The 20,209-nt window shown below is 46.0% G+C and overlaps 1 protein-coding gene and 1 long non-coding RNA gene across 16 annotated transcripts in view; one reads left to right on the plus strand and one right to left on the minus strand.

The window, feature by feature from the left end:
* The window catches only part of SDK1 (sidekick cell adhesion molecule 1), an 894,112-nt gene that overhangs the window by 656,946 nt on the left and 216,957 nt on the right, over positions 1-20,209 (plus strand). For all 13 annotated transcript variants that reach the window (XM_077907645.1, XM_077907637.1, XM_077907636.1 and 10 more), the window contains 6 exons: positions 864-947; positions 4,297-4,491; positions 6,889-7,005; positions 8,477-8,644; positions 10,539-10,641; positions 12,795-12,971. In XM_077907645.1, the coding sequence (XP_077763771.1) occupies positions 864-947; positions 4,297-4,491; positions 6,889-7,005; positions 8,477-8,644; positions 10,539-10,641; positions 12,795-12,971 (844 nt within the window). The remainder of the gene's footprint in view (positions 1-863; positions 948-4,296; positions 4,492-6,888; positions 7,006-8,476; positions 8,645-10,538; positions 10,642-12,794; positions 12,972-20,209) is intronic.
* Positions 573-20,199, minus strand: LOC144319472 (uncharacterized). 3 transcript variants are annotated; one of them, XR_013385279.1, is made up of 5 exons: positions 20,170-20,199; positions 19,677-19,762; positions 19,342-19,432; positions 2,212-2,269; positions 573-1,133 (listed from the first exon to the last, which is right to left on the minus strand). It is a non-coding gene; the product is annotated as an uncharacterized LOC144319472 (long non-coding RNA). The 3 variants fall into 3 exon arrangements; XR_013385277.1 differs by lacking the exon at positions 20,170-20,199 and adding an exon at positions 19,984-20,157; XR_013385278.1 differs by lacking the exons at positions 19,677-19,762; positions 20,170-20,199 and adding an exon at positions 19,984-20,157.

The raw sequence follows: 20,209 nt of genomic DNA on the forward strand, positions 1-20,209 counted from the left end.
GACCCGGTCAGTGCAAGAGGCATGCCAGGCTGCACTACCCACATCACACACAGCCACAGTGGAAATCAGCCACACAGGAAGACAGTGCCCCGAAATTAATTATCACACAGACAGTGAATACAACAGCCTTTTGTTACCACAATAATGAAATCACTAGCACCTTCATACTGGATGAATCTGCCCATGCCACTGTGGAAGTTCTGCTGAATAAACTGAGGAAAAATATTGCAATTTACTCTCCAAGGAGATTCACTGTTTAATACACCCACTATTTTTTTGTTGAAAAGGCGAGGGGAGTATCTAGAGATATACAAGCGGTGGAGTTTTCTCTGCTCCTAAAGATGGATGAGAGGCCCTTTTTCTTTCTTCTCTTAGCTATTATTTAGCTTTCCATTGAAGTATTAAATCTATATTTTGGAGAAGAAGAACCGCTAAGACTTTAAAAAAATATGTTAATGGGCCACCCCATTCCCTGACACAGGCCCCGTCCCCGGCTGTGGCGCTTTATTTGACATGCTCCACGCATCAGAGTTTGGTTTAGATACTGAAACAAACTAGCCTATAAAACACTGTGCTGTAAATATAAACTTTTATGAACCTCCCGGGATAGTCCTTCTAAAATGTGAATTAAGATATTCCATGATTCAAGCCCGTAAACGGAAAAGTAGCCATCACCCTGAGTAGTAATTTGCTTTCTGAAACCCTAGAACATAAACCACCTTTGGACTGAATTCTGAGTTTGTGTGTACAATGGCGATTAATGAACTTTCCAGAAATAGTTTTTAAAAGGAGTTCCAACTCTTGCAGATCTCCCGAAATACACCTTTTGCTTAGGGGCTATTTTGTTTTTCTCTTTTTTAAAGAGCCACCGTATTTCACTGCTGAGCCCGAGAGTCGGATTTTAGTGGAAGTGGAAGAAACTGTGGACATCGTGTGTCGAGCCATGGGTGAGTGTGGGGAGGCTGCTCCATAGGCTGTCGTGAGACAGAAGAATGGAAGTGGCACTTTCATCATCGTAGGGACACACATTGACTGTGATGTTAGTGACAGGGCTTTTGGATCCTAGTAGAACTCAGTTACTGGCCATGTGACCTTGAGGAAGGTGACCTTGATTTTGCTGAGCTGATTCTCACCTGCAAAGCAGAGATAGTAATCCTCACCCAAGAGGACAACAAGGAGGCCTTCACCCCATCCGTCTCGACAGAGAGGGACAGCCTTGTCCTCTCCACCCCTTCAAGTGCCCTGGTTACATGACTCCCCAGGACTTAGGGCAGGAAACACTTTCTCGTCTGCAGGGTAATTGGGACTGGTGACCAGGTGTGCTCTGTAGTAAGAGAGATTGTTTTAAATTCTCTGAACAGGAAATCTTCTTCACTTTTTCTCTTTTCTTTTTTCCTTTTACAGGTTTGGGTTGCTTTTTCTTTGTTATTCCTGTAATTTCGCCCCTCATCCCCACGCCATGACTGGGAGCTATCCACTGTCACTAGTACCCTGTCAGGCAGCACAAATAACTATACTAACCCCCCTAACAGAGACAGGCTTTTTGAAGGCAATTTCATTAACAAAAGATATGTTAGTGCCCTGGAGACTGTCAGTGAAAAGGACCTTTTTTTGTTTTGTTTTGTTTTGTTTTGTTTTGTTTAAGCTGTCCATCTTAAGGATGAATATTTTATTATAAGAGCTCAGAGGGTAAGGATTACTAACAATTTTGTAAATTTTCAAAACAGCTCCATAAAACAGATACTATTATCTCAGAGTACACATACAAAAATAAGACCTTAGAAAGCGAGGTTAAGTAACATGCTCGAGGCACAGAGCCAGGGAGATGAGATGAGATACTTTTTAAAATCATGGCTGGGCATCTGGCATTTAGGAGCTGCTCATTAAATACTGGACAACCTGCCAGGGGTCACATGGCAACGGAGATAGGATCCAAACCGAGACCCATCAACTACCAAAGCAAGGGCTTTGGCCACGGCACCTGGCTTTTCCAGGAGAGCCAAGGTCCTGGGTCCTTGAACCCATGCCACCGATCCACAGCCATGGGCATGCCATTTTCCATCTCTGAGAAGTTGCTGGGGTGTCCTCTGAACAGTGCTGATGGCTCCTGCAGAGATTGGGGTCTGCTGTAGGCACCCTTCTCTACCAACTGTGCTTTGGCCCAGAGCATGTCTCCTGGGGGGCTTGGTTCCCAGCCCCGGGGCAGCTTACGAGTTCGAGTTCGCTGCTGACAGATCAGCTCTGCTGCCATCCTTCTCTGTTCAGGATCCTGGGGAGGGGTGGGGAGAGAGGAATGTGAGCTTTATGTGGAAATAGCTCCCTCGCTGTGGGTAGCACTGCTCTCTTCCTGGTATAAACACAGGTTTCTAAGGTCAGTGGTGGTCTGGAAGTGAAGCTCCACAGTATTTAGAGTGCTCAGATTTTAGAAACCAGGATCTACGCTACTGCAGTGGATAAGACTCCTGTTAATAACACTACATCACCCCAAAATAGAAAGACTTGCAGTTCCTGTATACTAACAATTATTTTTCGATAAATGACAATCTTAAGCTCTTCCCTTGACAAGAGAATGTTCTCTTTTGCATGATTCCTACAGGGTAAACTGCTTGTTAAATACAGACTTGTAAATATATACTGAGCAGGCCTTTCAACGTTGCCATCAGATAATTTACTGCTTTCTTTTAATTTTGACAATGAAACTATAGCAGCATGCGAAGTGGTTACTCTTCATGAAAGCTACATCATGTAATTGCTCTTAGGAGATTTTACATGAATTGGTTATGCTTTTACCTTGAAATGGATTTTTTTTTAATTTCCTGATTTAATGAAAAGTGACAGGAAACATAATTAAGGCAAAGAACAGAATCTGAGAATACATTATCTTGAAATATTCCACATTAACTTTATTTATTAAAGAAGACATCTTACACCTATATAGCATCTGAAATCAAGGCACTTGGGTGTGCTTTTCACCATGAATCATATCGAGAGGTGTTTTGTTTAAATTAATTTCCTAGGTAGGGAAACCAAGGTTCAGAGCCAGCCTAGACATTCCTGTGCGTTTCCCATGGGCCCAGAGCAAGTGTACACACCCCCTACATAGTTCAGGACTTTGTTGTCTTGTGTGCTTTGGTGGAGTTTCTGTGTACAATCTGTCATGTCTATCCCACTTAGCCCTCTTAGGTGGCTTAGAACGGTCAGAGAAGTGCCACGGAAGCAGTGTCCCCTACTGCTCATCACACAGGCCTCCCAGGGAAGGAGCCTGGCATCTCCACGGTTGGGGCTTGTCCCGTGCATCATCCTTGCCCAGGTTCTGTGTGCTGGGCACAGCCATGTGGCAACCAAGCAACAGAGGTCCTCACACTCTGAGGCTGAGGACAGTCCTATCCTTTACAACTCTGGTTCTGCCCCCGTGAGCTTGTCCTTTGTCTCCTGCTGCTTTCCTCCCAAACCCAGCCTCACCCTCCATCAGGCGGGCCCACAGGGTGGCATGGAGCTCCGGTCCCAATGACCAAGGCCTGGGCTTTCACCATGACATTGTTAGGATGAAGAAGGCAAGCCCAGCCTCAGTCTGACTCTCCCATCCTCCTGGTCAAAGCATTAGCCTAGCTCTGGATGCCACCAGGTACTAAGGATAAAGATGGCACCTCTCACCACCTGATGGTCTCACATTTGTCTCGGGGGCTGAGGCAGCTTTTCCCGCGTGCACAGTTGAATGTCACTCATGTCTCCTCAGCCTCTACCCCCCATTTATCTTTTTAACTGCAGCCATCCTCCACTGCTTAGATCCTCAGCAGGGGGCAGCTGAAAAGACAGGACGCTCATGTGGTTGATCTTCCCAACAGCCTTTTAAGGTTGCAATGACTACTTCCTTTCCAAATGTGTCTTCTGCCCTGGTGGCCCTTCCCCAAACCTCGAGTGGCAGAGTCAGGCACTGCGGAGCATCAGGGACCTTCCTCCCAATCCCTGTCTGCTCCCAGGTCTGTCACGGTCATGGCCAGAATCCCTTTCTCTCCAGACTGGTGCAGAGACCAAGCACAGGCTCGGGAGGGGGGTGGGTCCAGAACAATCTGTAGCCCGGCATCAAGAGTTCATCCCTGCCCTTCCTCTTGCTGCTTTACTGTGTCTACTTCTTCCTAGAAATGAGAAAAATAACACCGAACAGGGTGCACAAAGGGAATCAGACTAAAGATATCACTGAAGTATTGCCACGTAGCCTTGGAAACATTTCACCTCAACCTTCATGTAAAGTGTTTGAGATTTAATTTTTTCAAATGCCCAATTACTTCCACACAGGAGTCCCTCTTCCCACCCTCCAGTGGTACAAGGATGCCATCTCCATCAGCAAGCTCCAGAATCCCCGATACAAGATGCTTTCAAGCGGAGGCCTGCGCATCCAGAAGCTGCGCCCAGAGGACTCCGGGATCTTCCAGTGCTTTGCCAGTAATGAAGGAGGGGAGATCCAGACCTACACCTACCTGGATGTCACCAGTGAGTACTGCCCCTCAGCAAAGCCAGACCATCCAGGCAGGGCCCTCGGGCCAGAGCTTCCCGGCCTTTGTGTATATGATATGCTCAGAAAATGGCAGCATCTGCTCAGCCAATGGACAGGGTGCGGAGGCCAGAGGCGACCATCTGTGAAGAGCCACAGCTCAGGCCAATAGGAGCCCACTTGCTAAGCCCCACAGAAGCCCCTGGGCAGCAGATACAGCCAGTTGTCCCCAAGCCCTGGAGTCCAACCTGCTCTCATGCGAGCCGAGCCCTCCTCTCTACTGAGAAGCAGGGAAAAAAAAATCTCCATTTTTCTGGACAGAACTAGAAGGACTGTTCAGTGAATGGTTCATCCCTAATCTTTTTCTTTTGATCTTTTCCCCATTTTTAATATTCATTTTCTATTTTAGTTTTATTGAACAATTATAGTTCTTCTCTAAGTTTCTTTTATTATCCCATTAGCAGAAATACTTTGGCACTCTGTCTTTGAAAAATAAAATGAAGGCAAAGGTTTTCACTGTATCTGTGGGTTTCCTTTTTCATCTCCATGGTTGTAATATTATTCTTCTAAAATAAAGTAGAATCATGTTTGCCCTTTTGGAGGCAAAATGCCGATATCCTCAGGTATGAGAGCCATTTGAAAAAGTAAATCATTTAAGTATGCAGATGGCTCTTATCTACCAGAACTTATGAATTTAAGGATTCCATGCATCTATTTTGGTCAAGTAGGAGTCACTTCCTTGAACCTTACCCAGGGGTCAAATTTGGCCTCTGGTTTGGAGCATAGGAAACCAGTATCATTACAAACAGCAGGAAAAATATTGGGTACTTAAGCTGGAAGCTGAGTTTCGATCAATTAGAATTATTTAAAGCATATGTTATGAGTGTCAGCCGGGAGGGGCACAGATGAGCAAACTTTTTCTTCCTCTCTTTTTTTAACTTTATTTTAATTGCAGTATAGTCAACATACAGTGTTAGATTAATTCATTCATTTAACAAACATTTACTTAGCATCCGTGTCAGACACTTGGGTCTGTCACGCTTGGGAGCAGAGCTCTGAGGAAGACATGCGAGGTTCTTGTGCTTCCATGATAGAGGTCATGAAGTAGAGAGACAGCAGAGGAGGAGATAATTTAGTCAGGGATAAGGGCAATGAAACAAGCAAATAGGCGAGGCCCAGGGTGATCAGGGAAGCCTCTCTGAGGGTGGTCAGGGAACATTCCCTGAGATGGTAACAGAACTGAAGCCCAAAGGTACAAAGTCTTGGGGGATGTGCATGTCATGGGGTGAGGTGGGGGGGGGGGGTGCTACAAGTGCCTTCCAGGGACAGGCTTGGGGTGATGTGTGCACAGGGAGCAAGGAGACAAGTAGGGACTCAGTCTCAGGAGGAGCCAGGGGTCATGGTAGGAGGTAGGTTGGAGGGATAAGCAGGACAGAGGCCCAAGAGCCAGTGGGTGGATTTCAAGGGATTTTATCAGGAAGTGGCAAGGTGTCCTTTATAGCTTCCAAAGGGCACCCAAGGCTGAGTGTAGAACGACCAATGCAGGGACCTGGTAGGAAGCCACTGTCCTGTCCACGTGGTAGCCCCAGAGATGGAGGGAAACTGTGGGCTCTGGGATTTGCTGTAGGGGCGTCACCCGTGGGACTTACATGCTGTAGGGATTCCTGCTGGTGAAAGGAGAGGTAACACCAGTGCTTTGGTCTCGAATCCCATCCACTCGAATCCCCCAGTGCAGGCTCCACACGGGCCCGCACAGGATTTGGGACATGCAGATCCCCATTCTTCAGAGGTTTCCAGTGTAATCATTATTAAAGTAGTACAATGTCACATGAGCCTTGCTGAAGCCAGCCTGAGCTACCCCGACTGTCTCGGTCTGATTCAGGGCTCTTGGGAGCTGGAGGCCCAGGCCGGTCCCCCAAGGACAAGAAGAGCCCCCAACACTTGGGCCTAGGACACTTCCTGGAAATCCCTCATGAAGTGCCTGAAATCTGGTTATTTTATGAAAGTGTCATCTCTTGGGTCATTTTTAATATTCAAAAATCAGCTTTTTCTACTTTTTAAAAGTAATAAAAGCGAACTTGTTAGATTTATCTAAATAAATGTCTCCTATCTCATTAATGTTCATCTAAAACAGCACTCTCGGGGCTCCCCCACTCTTGCCCTTGTGTGTCCATCACATCATGAAACTGGATTTCTCTTTAAGCTGTAAACACAGGCAGCTCCTGGGGGACACATGATAGAAGGTTATAGTCACTTTTGAAAGGTTTTCCTCTTTCATCGCTGCACTTACTTCTGTGATTAGTCCTAGGAAAGTCCATATGGGCCGCCCCAGCAGGCAAGTCTGAGCATGAGTGAGGGGCAGTCCACTGAGCATCTCACTCTTCACTCCCACTTAGATGTTGCTCCAGCATTTACTCAGCTTCCTGTGGACACCACGGTTACTGATGGGATGACAGCCACTCTGAGGTGTGAGGTGTCCGGGGCCCCCAAACCTGCCATCACGTGGAGGAGAGGTAGGTAGCCTTTGTGGCCTCTACAGCCTGACCAACATGGGACATGAGTCCATCGGGCTGAGGCTCATGTCGTTTCCTTCCCACAGTCCTTCATTCATTCAGTAAAGACTAAAAGCTGTCCATGGGGCACCTGCCAGGTGCCAGATGCCAAAGCTTCCAGCATGAATAAGACAGGCAAGGCCCCCGTAAGCCTCATGGAGTTTATCTCCACATGATGAAACAGACATGTCTGAAAACCTGTGACTATCCTTATTTTCCTACTTAAGCCTTCATAGGGCACCTTAGGCTTGTGAAGGGGCTCCCCCAAATACCAGGTAATGGATTTGGAGCAGTGCCATCAGGACCCAGCATCCCCACTTATGAAATGAAGGTCCTGTTAAAAATTAAGAATAATATCCTTATTCTTTTAAGAAAGAAAGATGCCTAAGATACACACCTGAAACCAATAGGATATGTATGCCAATTATACTTCAATTTAGGGGTGCCTGGAAGGCTTAGTGGTTGAGAGTCTGCCTTTGGCTCAGGTCATGATCCCAGAGTCCTGGGATCCAGTCCTGCATCAGGCTCCCTGCAGGGAGCCTGCTTCTCCCTCTGTTTGTGTCTCTGCCTCTCTCTGTTTACCTCTCATGAATAAATAAATAAAATCTTTAAAATAAATAAATGAATAAAGGCAGAGACACCAAAGCCCGGCTTCTGCCAAGGTGCCTTCTCTGTGTGTCACTTAGCAGAGTGGTGGCAAAGGAATGAGCTTTAATAAAATAGGACACAGGGAGAGAAAGATGCTTCTGGCTCACTTGACACACATGACGCTCTCAGTTCCACCTGTTTTCAGACCCAGTGAGGAGAAGCATCACGTCTAGGACTTTTTCTGCAGTCTCAGCCCCTTCCACGTGTGAGCACCCGTGTCACTAAACAAACAGCACACACAGTCCCTCCTTAATAAATATGTGCTGGGTTGTGTCACTTCACGTAAATGGACCTGTCACAGTCACTGGGCCCTGTTGGGGTGAAAGTTCAAGACCTACATCTTTGTCGTCTCTCCAGAGAACCCTACATAGGCTTCTCACCTCCCTTGGGTGTAACTCATGCCCTCAGATGGTAGCTCTTACACATGAAGATCAGAGCAGCTGCAGGCCACTAAGCGAGAGGGCATTCTTCTGTGTTCTACATAGTTTTTTCTCCTGGTTCAGAACATAACAATAACTTTATATGGATATAAATACATACAGATATAAAGGAAACTGAGATTTAGTCACTCAAAAATAACAGTTGCATACATGAGTCACAATTTGTTTAACCAAATTTCTCAATTTTGGACAATTAAGATTTTCTTGGTCTTGTTATCCTAAATAACACTAAAAGGAACTGCTTTGGTTATTTTTGTACATACAGTTTCCACTTTATTATGATTATTTCTAGTTATTTTCTTGGTTTTGGTGCTAACACTCCTGTCTTCTCTAATTTTCTTCAGGAAAGCATATTTTGGCCAGTGGTTCTGTGCGGATTCCTAGGTTCATGCTTCTGGAGTCTGGGGGTCTGCAGATTGCCCCCGTCTCCATTCAGGATGCTGGCAACTATACCTGCTATGCAGCCAACATGGAAGGGTCCCTGAATGCTTCCGCAGCGCTGACCGTATGGAGTAAGGACCACAGGCCATGTGGAACTTCCTGTTAATCACCATGTCAGCTGTGCTTAGGGATGTCAATATGCCCTTGGACTCTCTAATTGAATCATAAGAGAATGATTATTTTTACAACTAATTTATAGAAATCTGTTGAGTAATTAATTTTTCAGTTTCTGAAAGCATAATTAGAAACTGTATTCAAATATTTAATGGGGACGTTTCAGGAGAGTGAGAAGAGTGACTCTTAACAGTGCCATAGAGTATATTATCCCAAACTAGTCCAAAAACTAAAGTGATAAGCAGGTTAATTTTGTGAGCTTCATAGAAGAAATAGCATCAAGAGTTAACATTTTCGAGAAAGTAAGCTTTTTCAATAATATCATTAAAACCCACTAAAACACTCCTAGTATATTAAATATGAGTGTTTTTTATATGATAGAAGCAAACTGAAGAAAAATCTTTGTTATTTCTCCAACTTTTGTTTCTTTATCAAGCACACAGTTTTCTGAAATGGAGAATAGATTATTCCCCAGACATAAGGATTCATAACCAAGTATTTCTGCTCCCAGCCCCCCACCTTTTGGTCAGTTTTCACTCTTAGCTTTACTTGCCAGCATACCTTTTCTTCTTTGCTTCATCCATAGCTTTATTAAAAAAATAATAGTAAATAAATAAAAATTGTTCAAAACAGCAAAAGACAGTGCTTACAGATTTTTATAAAGGTTATCTATCTAAAGAGAGGAAATTTTTAATTTTCTCTTTGATTTGCGTCAGTAATGGATTTATGAAAATATGATCCCGGAAGAGAAACTGAATTATCATGCTTTATTTTGTACCATTTAGCTCTCTATCACATAGTCTGTGTCCACTTTCATATGACCCTTACTAATTTATTAGGTATTCTAAAAACACCAGGAGTTTTAAAAAGGAATAAATTCAACACCCCCCCACCATATTATCAGGTGCCAAAAGAGAAGTTTTGTCCCATTTCATGGCCCACTCTGCCCACCACTTCCCATTTGGCATGTGTCTCTAACACGTTAACCTTATATTTAACAACTTGAGAAGAATTGATGTCTATATCTTTGTAGGTCACTCACCAGAAAGCTCTGTAGATCCGCAAAGATTCACATTCTCATGTCACTAGACTGATAGGTATGCTCTTGTGGCCTACATTCCCCGTAGACAACAAGCTAAAGTTCACTTGTTTTTCTGGACACCCCACTACAAACAGGCTGGGCCCCAACTAGTCTTAATGACTCCCACATTTCGGGCTCCCACATTTTGGTTTGTAGGACCAAAACAGCATCCATCTCAGAGGTGTGCAGGCAGGGGACCTCTACCACGGGGCCTTTGCTGGAGCCTTTGCTGTGGGGGTGGTGGCTGCAGGGCACACTGGGCGCTACCCTGACCAGAGCCTGGTGTTGGGTGAGCCACTGTGGGTCTGAGCACCACTTTCTATTCCTGAAAATTGGGAGCAGTGCTCTCACAGCCCTCCCAAGGTTGTTGTGAGCATTAAATAAAACAATATAAATGGAAGCACTTTGCAAAGTCATGAAGTGCTGTGCAGACAGCAGAAATGACCAGAATGTTAATGATCTTGGGAAATAACAAAGATTTTAACCTAAGACTACAGAAGCTAATAAACCTTTGCACATGATCTTCATTCTTGATGTCTTTCAGAGGGCTTAGAGGTTTGGGGAGGGCAGGCCTGACTCCTGTGGCTGCTGCCTGGGAAGGACTGGCTTCCGATTCCCTGAGTGTTTCCCAGTACTTCCATTTACACTTGTTTTGCCAAGATGAGAGAAAACTTAGAGGTTTTTATGTCAGATGACCAGTTCCATACCCTCTGAGGGAGGAAACTCTAAAGCATGTAGTTTTGTCTGAACTGTGACTTGTGTCTTCACAGATCGCACGTTCATCATTAACCCTCCTGAGGACCGTGTGGTGATTAAGGGGACCACAGCCACACTGCGCTGCGGAGCCACTCACGACCCCCGGATCACTCTCCGGTCAGCTCAGTTACTCACGTGTCTGGGGCTCATTTATGTTCTGGGAGCTTAGGAACCAAAGTGGAGATAAGAAAGCAGAATTTGGGGAACTTTGATTTCAGTCACAGATCCCTGATTACGACATCTCACGGTCCTGGGCTCCATCATTAATCACATAAATCCCATTTTCCACTCCAGCCTTATGTATTATTTACAGTGAGCTATGTTCCACTTCATGACTTCAGTGCAGCTTTTCATGATTTTTCTGCCAAGGTTAATACACTATCTGTAAAACGTACTTGTCAGAGGCTGATACTTAATGAGAGAAAAATCCGGGGGGATCGAATAGGATTTCAGCAGTGTTTACCCTGGGCTGTGTGATACTTGGGAGGAGTTTTCTCTGCTCCAGGATGGTTTCATTGTGAAATGGGGAGCAAGGGAGACCCACACCCAGAAGAAAGGCAACCACAATCACCTGGTGCACGTCAAGGAAAATACTCGTAAAGAGGAGAACTAGATGTCTTGAAGCTCCACTAAAGAATTATAATATCCCATCCTTTCCCGCTTTCACACAGGAAAGTCATGGTGGAAAACATGGCCCCCCGGGTAAATTACGGCCCCAGACATGGGTGACTATGGGTGGTGAGGTTCTTCCCCAAGAGCTGCCACTTTCAGAATAGTTTTTAATTTTCAGAACCAGCCTTGAAAATCAATCTAGAAAGAAAGATACAGTCATCCCAGAATTTTCACTCTGGCCTTAGCCCAGAAGGCACACGGTTAGCCAAATGGATGGAATTGTGATGCCTTCCTTTTTTCTGGAACATCTCACTCTGAGCAGAGGGAGGTGGCTGCCGCTGCATACATTATTAACTGGATTCGGAGATTAATCTGTTTTCTCACTCTTCTTGGGCAGGTGTTTGGCAAATCGTGAATTTCTGTGCCTCCACCTGGCTCTCTGGAGTTCTCCAGAGCTCAAACAACCAAGTTTGGTTTAGTCATAAGAATGTTGAATGCAAAACCAACAAATAAAAACTTAACAGGTTCAAGATTACCTAGAGAATCCATGGAGGTCATCTCAGAGAGAGTTGTCATGCCCAGAAAAGAACTCATTCATTTCTAAATGGGTTGGGAGTATGATTCCAGAGAGAAAGAAGGACAAATAAGTTGGTTTACTGCTACTCTGAGAGCTTACATGGAATCCCTCTGGATCTGTGTGTTTTTCTCAGAGCTTTTTATATGTGACTAGACAGAATTGGAGCACTCTTCTTGAGAAGGGCTTAGATTGCTCACTCTGAGGGCACTTTTTGTCCCAGGGCTTCTCTGTCCCAAGAGCACCAGGCCTAAGGGACAATCCGCAGCTAACATTGTACCCTCAAGTAAGCAGTTTATTCCTTTCCTTCTTGGGGTACCAGGTCTGTTGTCTCAGAGTAGTTCCAGATAAACAGTTTATTGATCTCTATGCTCTGTGCCCATTAAACCTTTAAAGAAATGGGTACATTTTGCAAATCTAAGCAAATTATTTTGGGAAGGAAAGCTAGCACCTTCATCCCATTCACCGACACCCAAAGTCTGGACAGGTTCCAAATGGCTTCTATGTTTGAAAAGAAAAATGTGCTAAAATTTTCATAAATAAAGAACCAAATGAGAAATAAATGCAATTTTTAAGGACAATCTGCCAGAATGGTTGGGTTTCAAGAACACATGTTCATGGGATATAATCTATTTTTCTAGAAGTTGGGTAGATCCACTCAGGAGTTTGTGGACAGTCATTGCCTCCTATCCAGTCAACACTCCTCTCCTCCAGGCACCTTCCTGGGTGGGAATGTGAAGTCAGTTATAGTAAATGACAAATAAAGTATGATCATGACACGACAGACTTCCTGTCTCTAAACCTAAAGACCAGATCAATGTTCTTAGTGATCTTCACTGACCCCTTTATAACTTTAATATCTGTTTTTGTAGTGTGACCAAGATACCTGGTTGCTTTTCCTTTTTCTTTCTTTTAGATCTATTCACATGTCATAAAATTCACCCATTGAAAGAGCACTGTTCAGTGGCTTCTGGTACATTCACAAGATGGTCAGTTGCTTGCAGCCCAGATCCTAACTCTAGACTCTTGGCTGGATCCTAACTGGGTATCTTGCCTCACTCATGACTCCCTGCTTGGCCCACAGCTATGTCTGGAAGAAGGACAACACAGTCATCACCCCATCTAGCAGTTCCAGGATTGTGGTGGAGAAGGACGGCTCCCTCCTCATTAGTCAGACGTGGTCGGGTGACATCGGAGACTACACCTGTGAAATCATCTCTGAGGGAGGGAATGACTCCAGAACCGCCCGGCTGGAGGTGATGTGAGTGTTGCCTCTGTGTATTGTTAACTGGCTGCCCATTATCTGCAGCACTATGGTCAGCTCTCCCGACTCCAAGTGACTGGCACTTAACATGCCTGACACCACAGTGGGTCCCAAGCCAGAGGTCAGAGGCCATGGCCTTACGCCTCGTAGGCGTACACTTACATGGTTTGTTGGAACCTCAAAATTAACCTCAAAATTTCACTCTTCTTTTAGATGATTTGATGCTTGGTTTCCCTCCTCCTCCTGTCTGTTTTTCTTATTTCCTACTTGGCACCACGTCATGGTGGGCCCTATTTACCACACTGCATCCACTTTGCCATGTGGTGCCCATCAGCACTTCCGGTCGGAATGTCAGGGCCGGCTCACTGAGGCGAGACCTTTCCATGAGAGCCCACAAAACATTGTGCTGAGGGCAGAGCCAGCTGCATCTCTGCGGGTAAACAGACACTTTCCACTAAATCTCTGGAAATCCTGAAAATAACAAGCAGCTGATCTGGACTCCCTGGGGGTCTCCTGGGCCCAGGTGGGAAACCACCACCCTCCTCTATCTCTGGGAGCTCTTTAGTACATCTGCTTTCTGTTCACGGGCAGGGGCTGAGGAGCCTGCTGATAATTCCTCTTTTTCTGACACATATTTATTTGTTCTTTAAAAATGGCGTCCTCCTGGACAGTGCCTGAGCACATCCAAACAACGGTAAAATCTGGAAATAAGGCAGCAGAGCAGGGCTGGTGTCCTGGCGGCAGCCAGCTCCAGGGGCACAGGCCAGCAGCTAACATGGGCTGTGCTGGGCCATTAGAAAAGGCAATTTTGAGAAGTTTTTCTTACTAGTCTCTGTCCACCTTGATCCAGGATAGGTTCTATAGACAAAAGCCACTCCCTGAATATACAATGTGAACGGTTTGCATACAGGGCCAAGTCTCATTTGTCTTTGGATCCCTAGACTCCAGCCAAGGGGATTAAAATGAGAAAAATGCTGGCTCCGTGCTGAGCACATAGGCTCCTGTGTTTGTTGCACGCATACATGAGCAAATGAGCAGACAGGCAGCTTTGCATTAGCCTCTGTTGGTGGGATTTGATGGGTTAACGTGTAGCATCTAGTTCAGAAAAGCCTCATGTGATGCCTCTAGGACCTGGAAAAGCCCTATGCTACCTCCTCATTGGCCTCTGTAGGATGACCCCTTGACTAGACTTTAGTCCCTTGTCAGAATCGAAACATCAGATGCCGCGTGGTCCCAGGGGACCTGTACAGCCACCCCTTCAGCTCCCTGAGTGTGTGTGGAAGTACCAGGTCTCCCCGCCCACCTCTGGGCCCTGGACCTGCTGACCCGGGGCCCTTTCTGCCCTCCACTTTTGCCCAGCCCTCCATCCAGGGCTTCAGACTGCTGCTGCCTCTACAGCCTGGCTTCTGTCTTCGGCCATTCCCACCCGAAGGGCTCACACCTCCTCTAGGGCTCAGCCATAGGGTCACCCCTGTGTGGGACACCAGGCTGTGGGTGTCTCCCAGCCTCCCAGCCCTTGCCTGTACCCTCTGTCAAAACACTGATCGTCCTGGGTGGAAAGCACCCATTTTCACCATTTCTTCCCTATGAAGCAGAAGCACCAAAATGGCACGCACAGTTTGGCATTATGAGTGTCTGGCAGTGCTTTGGGACACCATAGGGGCTCAATAAATACATGTTGGTCAGTTGAGGCACACATGAATGAATAAATGTGTGTAGGTGACTGGCCATTGGCTGGTCCTCCTTCTGATTGGTTCTTCCCTCTGAGACTCACACGCCCCTGGCTTTTCTTCCTGAGGGCACAGGGTCAGATCCCACTGTGGAGAGCCCTGGTGGAGCCACTGTGGAGGCCCCTGGTGCTCAAACAAACCCCTGTTTGGCTCTGACCCTGTGTCTTTCTTCCTCCCATCTTTCCTCCTTTTGTCATGTTAAAAAAAATCTTTTTTTTTTATTTTGATAATACTGGAGTACATGACCAGCAAATTCACATAATCCACTGTGCTGTTCACATTTTTAAAACTACCTTTGAGAACTCTTAGATCATCCATCATTCGTATCAAATAAATAAGTGTTAGCATTTCATAAAGACTCTGTCAGCAGAAGCCAAATTGCATGCTTCCAATACAGTGCATGCTTTTTTATTCTGCACAGTTTTTATATTCTACTGATTTACATATCTTCCCTTCTATTTGCTTATTTGATTTCCTCTGAGTAAAATACATTTTTCAGCAAATGTTGCTGTATCTATAAAATAATAGGCTTTCTGTAATGGTAAAACACCTCATCTCTAAATATAGAAATATTTGCAGATTTGTGATTCAAACCAATTTAGGTACAACCGAGTTGCAGAACTGATTTGGAAGACAGTGGTTCCTTGTGAATTGTGAGTGTAATAAACACTCCACTCTTGCAAATCTGAATGAATTGAGGGAGCCGTAGGTTATAGCGTGGCCTATCTTTAGATCCAAATAGGTCTTAACTCTACGACATCAGTAATGACAACAGTAATGATAATAGTCATAAGTCACCATTGCAGGGCATTTTGTGCTTCCCAGAGAACTTTCAAATCAAGCTCAGTAACATTTCTGTGATTTACTCAGATGACAAAAAAAAAAAAAAAAAAAAAGGTGGAGGGAGTCTCATATTGCAGAAGTGACTGAGAGGTACTTACAGCTAACTAGTGCCCTTTGAAAGAGGCTGAAAGCCTGCTTCCTCTGCCTCCCTACTTGAGTTAAAAGCTACTTTGTTACATATAGAAATGAGGAGCATCAGAAGTGGGCTTTGCTAAAGCAGAGGGTGTGTGTAGCATATTCCAGCGCCATTCTCTGCGCCAGCCTGGGCGGACACAGCAGGAGGCACGGTCCCAGGTGGGCCACAGGGGCCAGTGGTGCCTTGGGAGGTGCTGCCCACCAGCCAGGTCGGGACTGGACACCCCTCTCCAGCTCTGAGTGACTATGGGCAGGTTAGCCACCACGTCTCAGCCTCGGTTTCCTCAACTGCAAGCTGCACCTGTTATCATTGCCCTATAGGGCTGTCATGTTTGACCAAACCAGCATTTGTAAAACCCTGGCCTGGAACCCAGCTTCAGGTGGGTACTCAATAAATCATAGCTCCTATTACTCCCTCACCGTCTTAGCAGGAGTGCCATTACTCCTTCATCAGGAGCAATCCGCCCACACCCGGGACCAGGAAGTTTCTCTTTTATCCTGCCTTATTTTTTACCACATTCTGTGGTATGTGTCGGACACACTATGTCTGTGTGTTTGGTGCTAAGCCCTCAATGCCTGGAATGGTGCCAGGTGCATAAATGTCCAACAAATGTCAGAGTGAGCCTCACCCCCCTTATGAGGTTGAACTAGGCTTGTGTAATTGGTATCACGGAGAAGGACTAATTTATGAGAGGTCTGCCTTCATCACCTCCACAAAAGGCTCCCACAAATCCACACGGTCCCAGGATGTTCCCTATAAATGAACCAAATGCAAGTCATCATGAAATGCCCGTCACTGATTGGTTGGCTGTGTCTTTCCCACTAGTTTGCTAGTGCTAAAGCAGAGGGTGTGTGTTTGTTGCGTCCCCCAAAGGGTCTTGCTGTATTGAACACACCAGGGGGACCAGGCTTCTAGGGCTTTATGTATAGAGTAATTATTAATCATTTAAAGACCCAATTAGCTTTGAATCTTTCCTTCTGAGATCAGAGACTAATTCTTAGGAGCCTTAAGTACGGAGAAAACCTAATTTATGGAGCAGACTTGCAGACCCAGACTCTGAGGCAGTGGGAGAGGTTTCTCTCAATAAAGCTACACCTGACAAAGCCATAATAAGGAGAGAACAACTTAATACCATTTCTATAGAGTTGTCAGGCCCTCACCATCTTCATCCACAGAGCAAAGTCAGAGAAGATGGCTTTGACCGGGTTATCATTTGTGTGTTAAAGGGGCAGTGCTTCCACATAGAAAAATACTCACCTGACCCTCTATCACATCGTAAGTCCCCTTACAGCCACAATTTTGCCAATTGCTTCAAATCTTTTTCAAAGCTGTTTTCCCCAAACATACTTGGCTTAATCTCCTTCCCATACAGTCTTGGTTCCTTGTTGTTGTTAATCTCCGATGGTCTTGCAGTGTAATTCATTTGATGGGGACTTCCCTCCTAGCTTTCTTGAAATTACAGAGTGACTCAGCACCTGCTTCACTCCCATTGCTCTCAGATCCCTTTCATTTGTCACCCTGTCTGCATATTCCTGTCTGTGAGTCACTCTGGTGATCATTTATTTCCTTTCAAAGTTGGCAGAGAAACGCCAAGACACAATCTATTCCTATTAGATAAGATTCTCTCAAATGAATTCAGAATATATTAAAGCCTCATTTATTGGTTATTGATGGGTCAGTCAAGTATTGCACAAAGCTTAATTTTCCTGATAACCAAAACTTATCATTTAAAGAAACAGTTTACATTTCCATATTAAAAAGCTATTTGCATTGAGAAACGGGTAATACTGAACACAGGAGATATTACAGAGGGGTTTTTTCTACAGGACAGAGGCTGGAACTAGGAAAAATCTCAGTTTCCTTCTGACTCTGAGTCCTGTGATGTGTGTAAAACATCACATTGTGTGTTGGGCCACCATCTTGGGCATGACTGTGAGCCTGTGAAGACTCTGTGGGGCAGTGGAGGAGGGGGGCTTGTTATTTCTTGATTCATCATGTCATGTCCTTGGGCACCACTCGGCTTTTGGCTCCCTGTTCCTATGTTAAATGTCTCAAGGCTACTTTGTCTTCACGGTTCCAAAGTCTTTTCAATCTTCCCTCCATCTCAGGCCTCTGGCTGCCATTTTTTGCAGGCTCTAGGGCCTTTTTGTTGGTGGCTTTTGAGCAGCTAGGAGGAGGGACGCCAGAAACCCCTCTTACTAGAATCACATGCGGAGTGAGAATCAGCAAGCTTTGAGGGGCAGACAGAGAGACTGCACAAGCATCCTCCAGGGGCAAGTGTTTGAGGAGTACCCTCTCACTCCAGAAGTGGCTGTAACTTGCCCACAATCCACAAAATGCTCCATCCCTTAGACAAAAAGCTGTCTGGTCACCTGTCACAGGGATCATTTCTTAGCCCTCATTTTATTTTATATTATTTTATTTTTTAAAAAGATTTCTTTATCCATTCATGAGAGACACACAGAGAAAAAGAGAGGCAGAGACACAGGCAGAGAGAGAAACAAGCTCTATGCAGGGAGCCTGATGCGGGACTCAATCCTGAGACTCCAGGATCAGGCCCTGGGCCAAAGGCAGTTGCCCAACCACTGAGCCACACAGATGTCCCTTTAGCCCTCATTTTTGGCTGAGAGAAGCATGATCTGAAATGGAGTGTAAGATCCCATACTTTCCTAGCTATGGGAAAGATGTACTTTTAAGAGTTAGAACTGGATCCAGTGTGGCCCTTGCAAGACCATAAGACAAGGTGTGCAGAGACACAGTAGTGTTTAAGGGACCAGGTTAAACACTCCTATTGTCCAGGAGGGGCCTGTCCCTCTACAGCCTTGGGTCCAGTTCATCCCAACTCAAGGTCCAGCATGGCCACCCTGCAAAGCTTGTCCCCAGCAAACAGTGCACCCCCACCATCCTCTCTCAGAGCCTGGATGTATATGTTGGCCATGGATCCCTGGCTCCTTAACCTCTAGCTCAGCTTTTGTCTTGGGGTCTGTCCTTTCTCCTGACCATTATGCGGATGTCATATGATATTTTGTCCAGTCCCTGGGACATTTTCCAATGAGCTGCCTTTGGGGTTCCAGCCCTAGAGAGCCAGTGTCACACAGATAACCCAGAAATTTTTAACTTGTATCTCTTACTTCCCCTCCTCTGTGACCCAGTGCAAACCCTGCATTCCCACCAGTGCCCCCAGCATCCCCCCGCCAGTCTTACCCATGCCCTCAGCAGGCCATTCCCCTTCCTTATCCTTCCAGTCCAAGGGAGCTTCTCCTCCCTCTCCACCCGTCCTGACTCCTCCAGCCATGTGGCCCCCACAAGGTGACCCTCGATGCAGCCCCGACCTGCATTCCCACCCAACATTTTCAGAACCATCTTGTGGCTCCTGATCCGAGGTGCCTTACCCTGTCCCAGTCTGTATGTGGACCTTGTGCCCCTTCTTAAGAAATTCAGTTTGGGGAGAGCAGGGCAGTGGCAGCCTCTCCGTGTGCCCACACTCCACGTATGGCACCAGGCTTGCAAGGTGTTAAGCCATTTGTTAACCCATCCACTCCTGTGTTGGCTGATTTATCCATCCATCCCGCATTTACTGCATGCCCACTCTGTGCCGGCATTGGTAATGCCAAGGTTAAGGAAAAGAGGCAAAGAAGAGGGAAGAGAAATTTCCTACCCTAGAGAAGGGAGGCAGATCCATAATCAGACAGGATGCAGTGGAGTTCCTGTTTCTGTAGGACTTTGAGATGTTTGGTGAACTGAAAAACCTATAAATTGCAATCGTAAAAGAGGTAGAAGTGATTGGTGCTGCTCAAGAATTAGTCAAAGGTGAGAGGGAGGCTGAGCCTTGGAGGCTGATTTTCTGAATGGCATGAGCCTTCAGTCAATGGGACATCATGTGTGCCCACACACAGGTCACAGAATGGCTCAACTCAGGAAGCTGCTGGAGGGGACATCCAGTGTGGGATGGGAAGGAGTCATAGTGATGCAGGGGGTGGCTCATGGCATGACCTGTACGATGGCAGCAAGCAGGACCATCCAGAGGGTTGTGTGTTATGGGTCTTGGAAGAAGTGATGTCGGTTGGGCTGAGGCTGATCTGTGGAAATGAGGGGATGGTGTTATGACATTCTTAAGATACAGTAGGTGAGACGTGGCTACTACTTAGGCACTTATGAGAGTGGACAAGGCAGTGGAGATGGGAGTGTAACCACTGAAAGAAGGATGAGCAAACCAACATGGTGGTTCTGGTGAGAAGAATGATTCATGGCTCACTGTCAGCCCCAGAGATCACTCCCCTGAAAGTGTCATTGAACTTGCCTCCTGCCCACTGTAAGATCCTCTCAGAGCCTCTCAGTGCCTCATCTCTGTGAGCCTGGGGCCTTCCAGCCTCTCACAGCTTCTGTGGCCGCTTCCAACCCAGGGGGCTACACATACACGGAGGGTGGTTCCCCTCAGGCCCATGTGGGGCAGTTTCACATGTGAAAAGTGACCCAGAACACCAACCTGCCCTGTCAGTCTTCCTAGTGTTTGTCGTGTCAGAGAA

Source organism: Canis aureus, chromosome 8, assembly GCF_053574225.1.
Source record: "Canis aureus isolate CA01 chromosome 8, VMU_Caureus_v.1.0, whole genome shotgun sequence".
Taxonomy (NCBI): domain Eukaryota; kingdom Metazoa; phylum Chordata; class Mammalia; order Carnivora; family Canidae; genus Canis; species Canis aureus.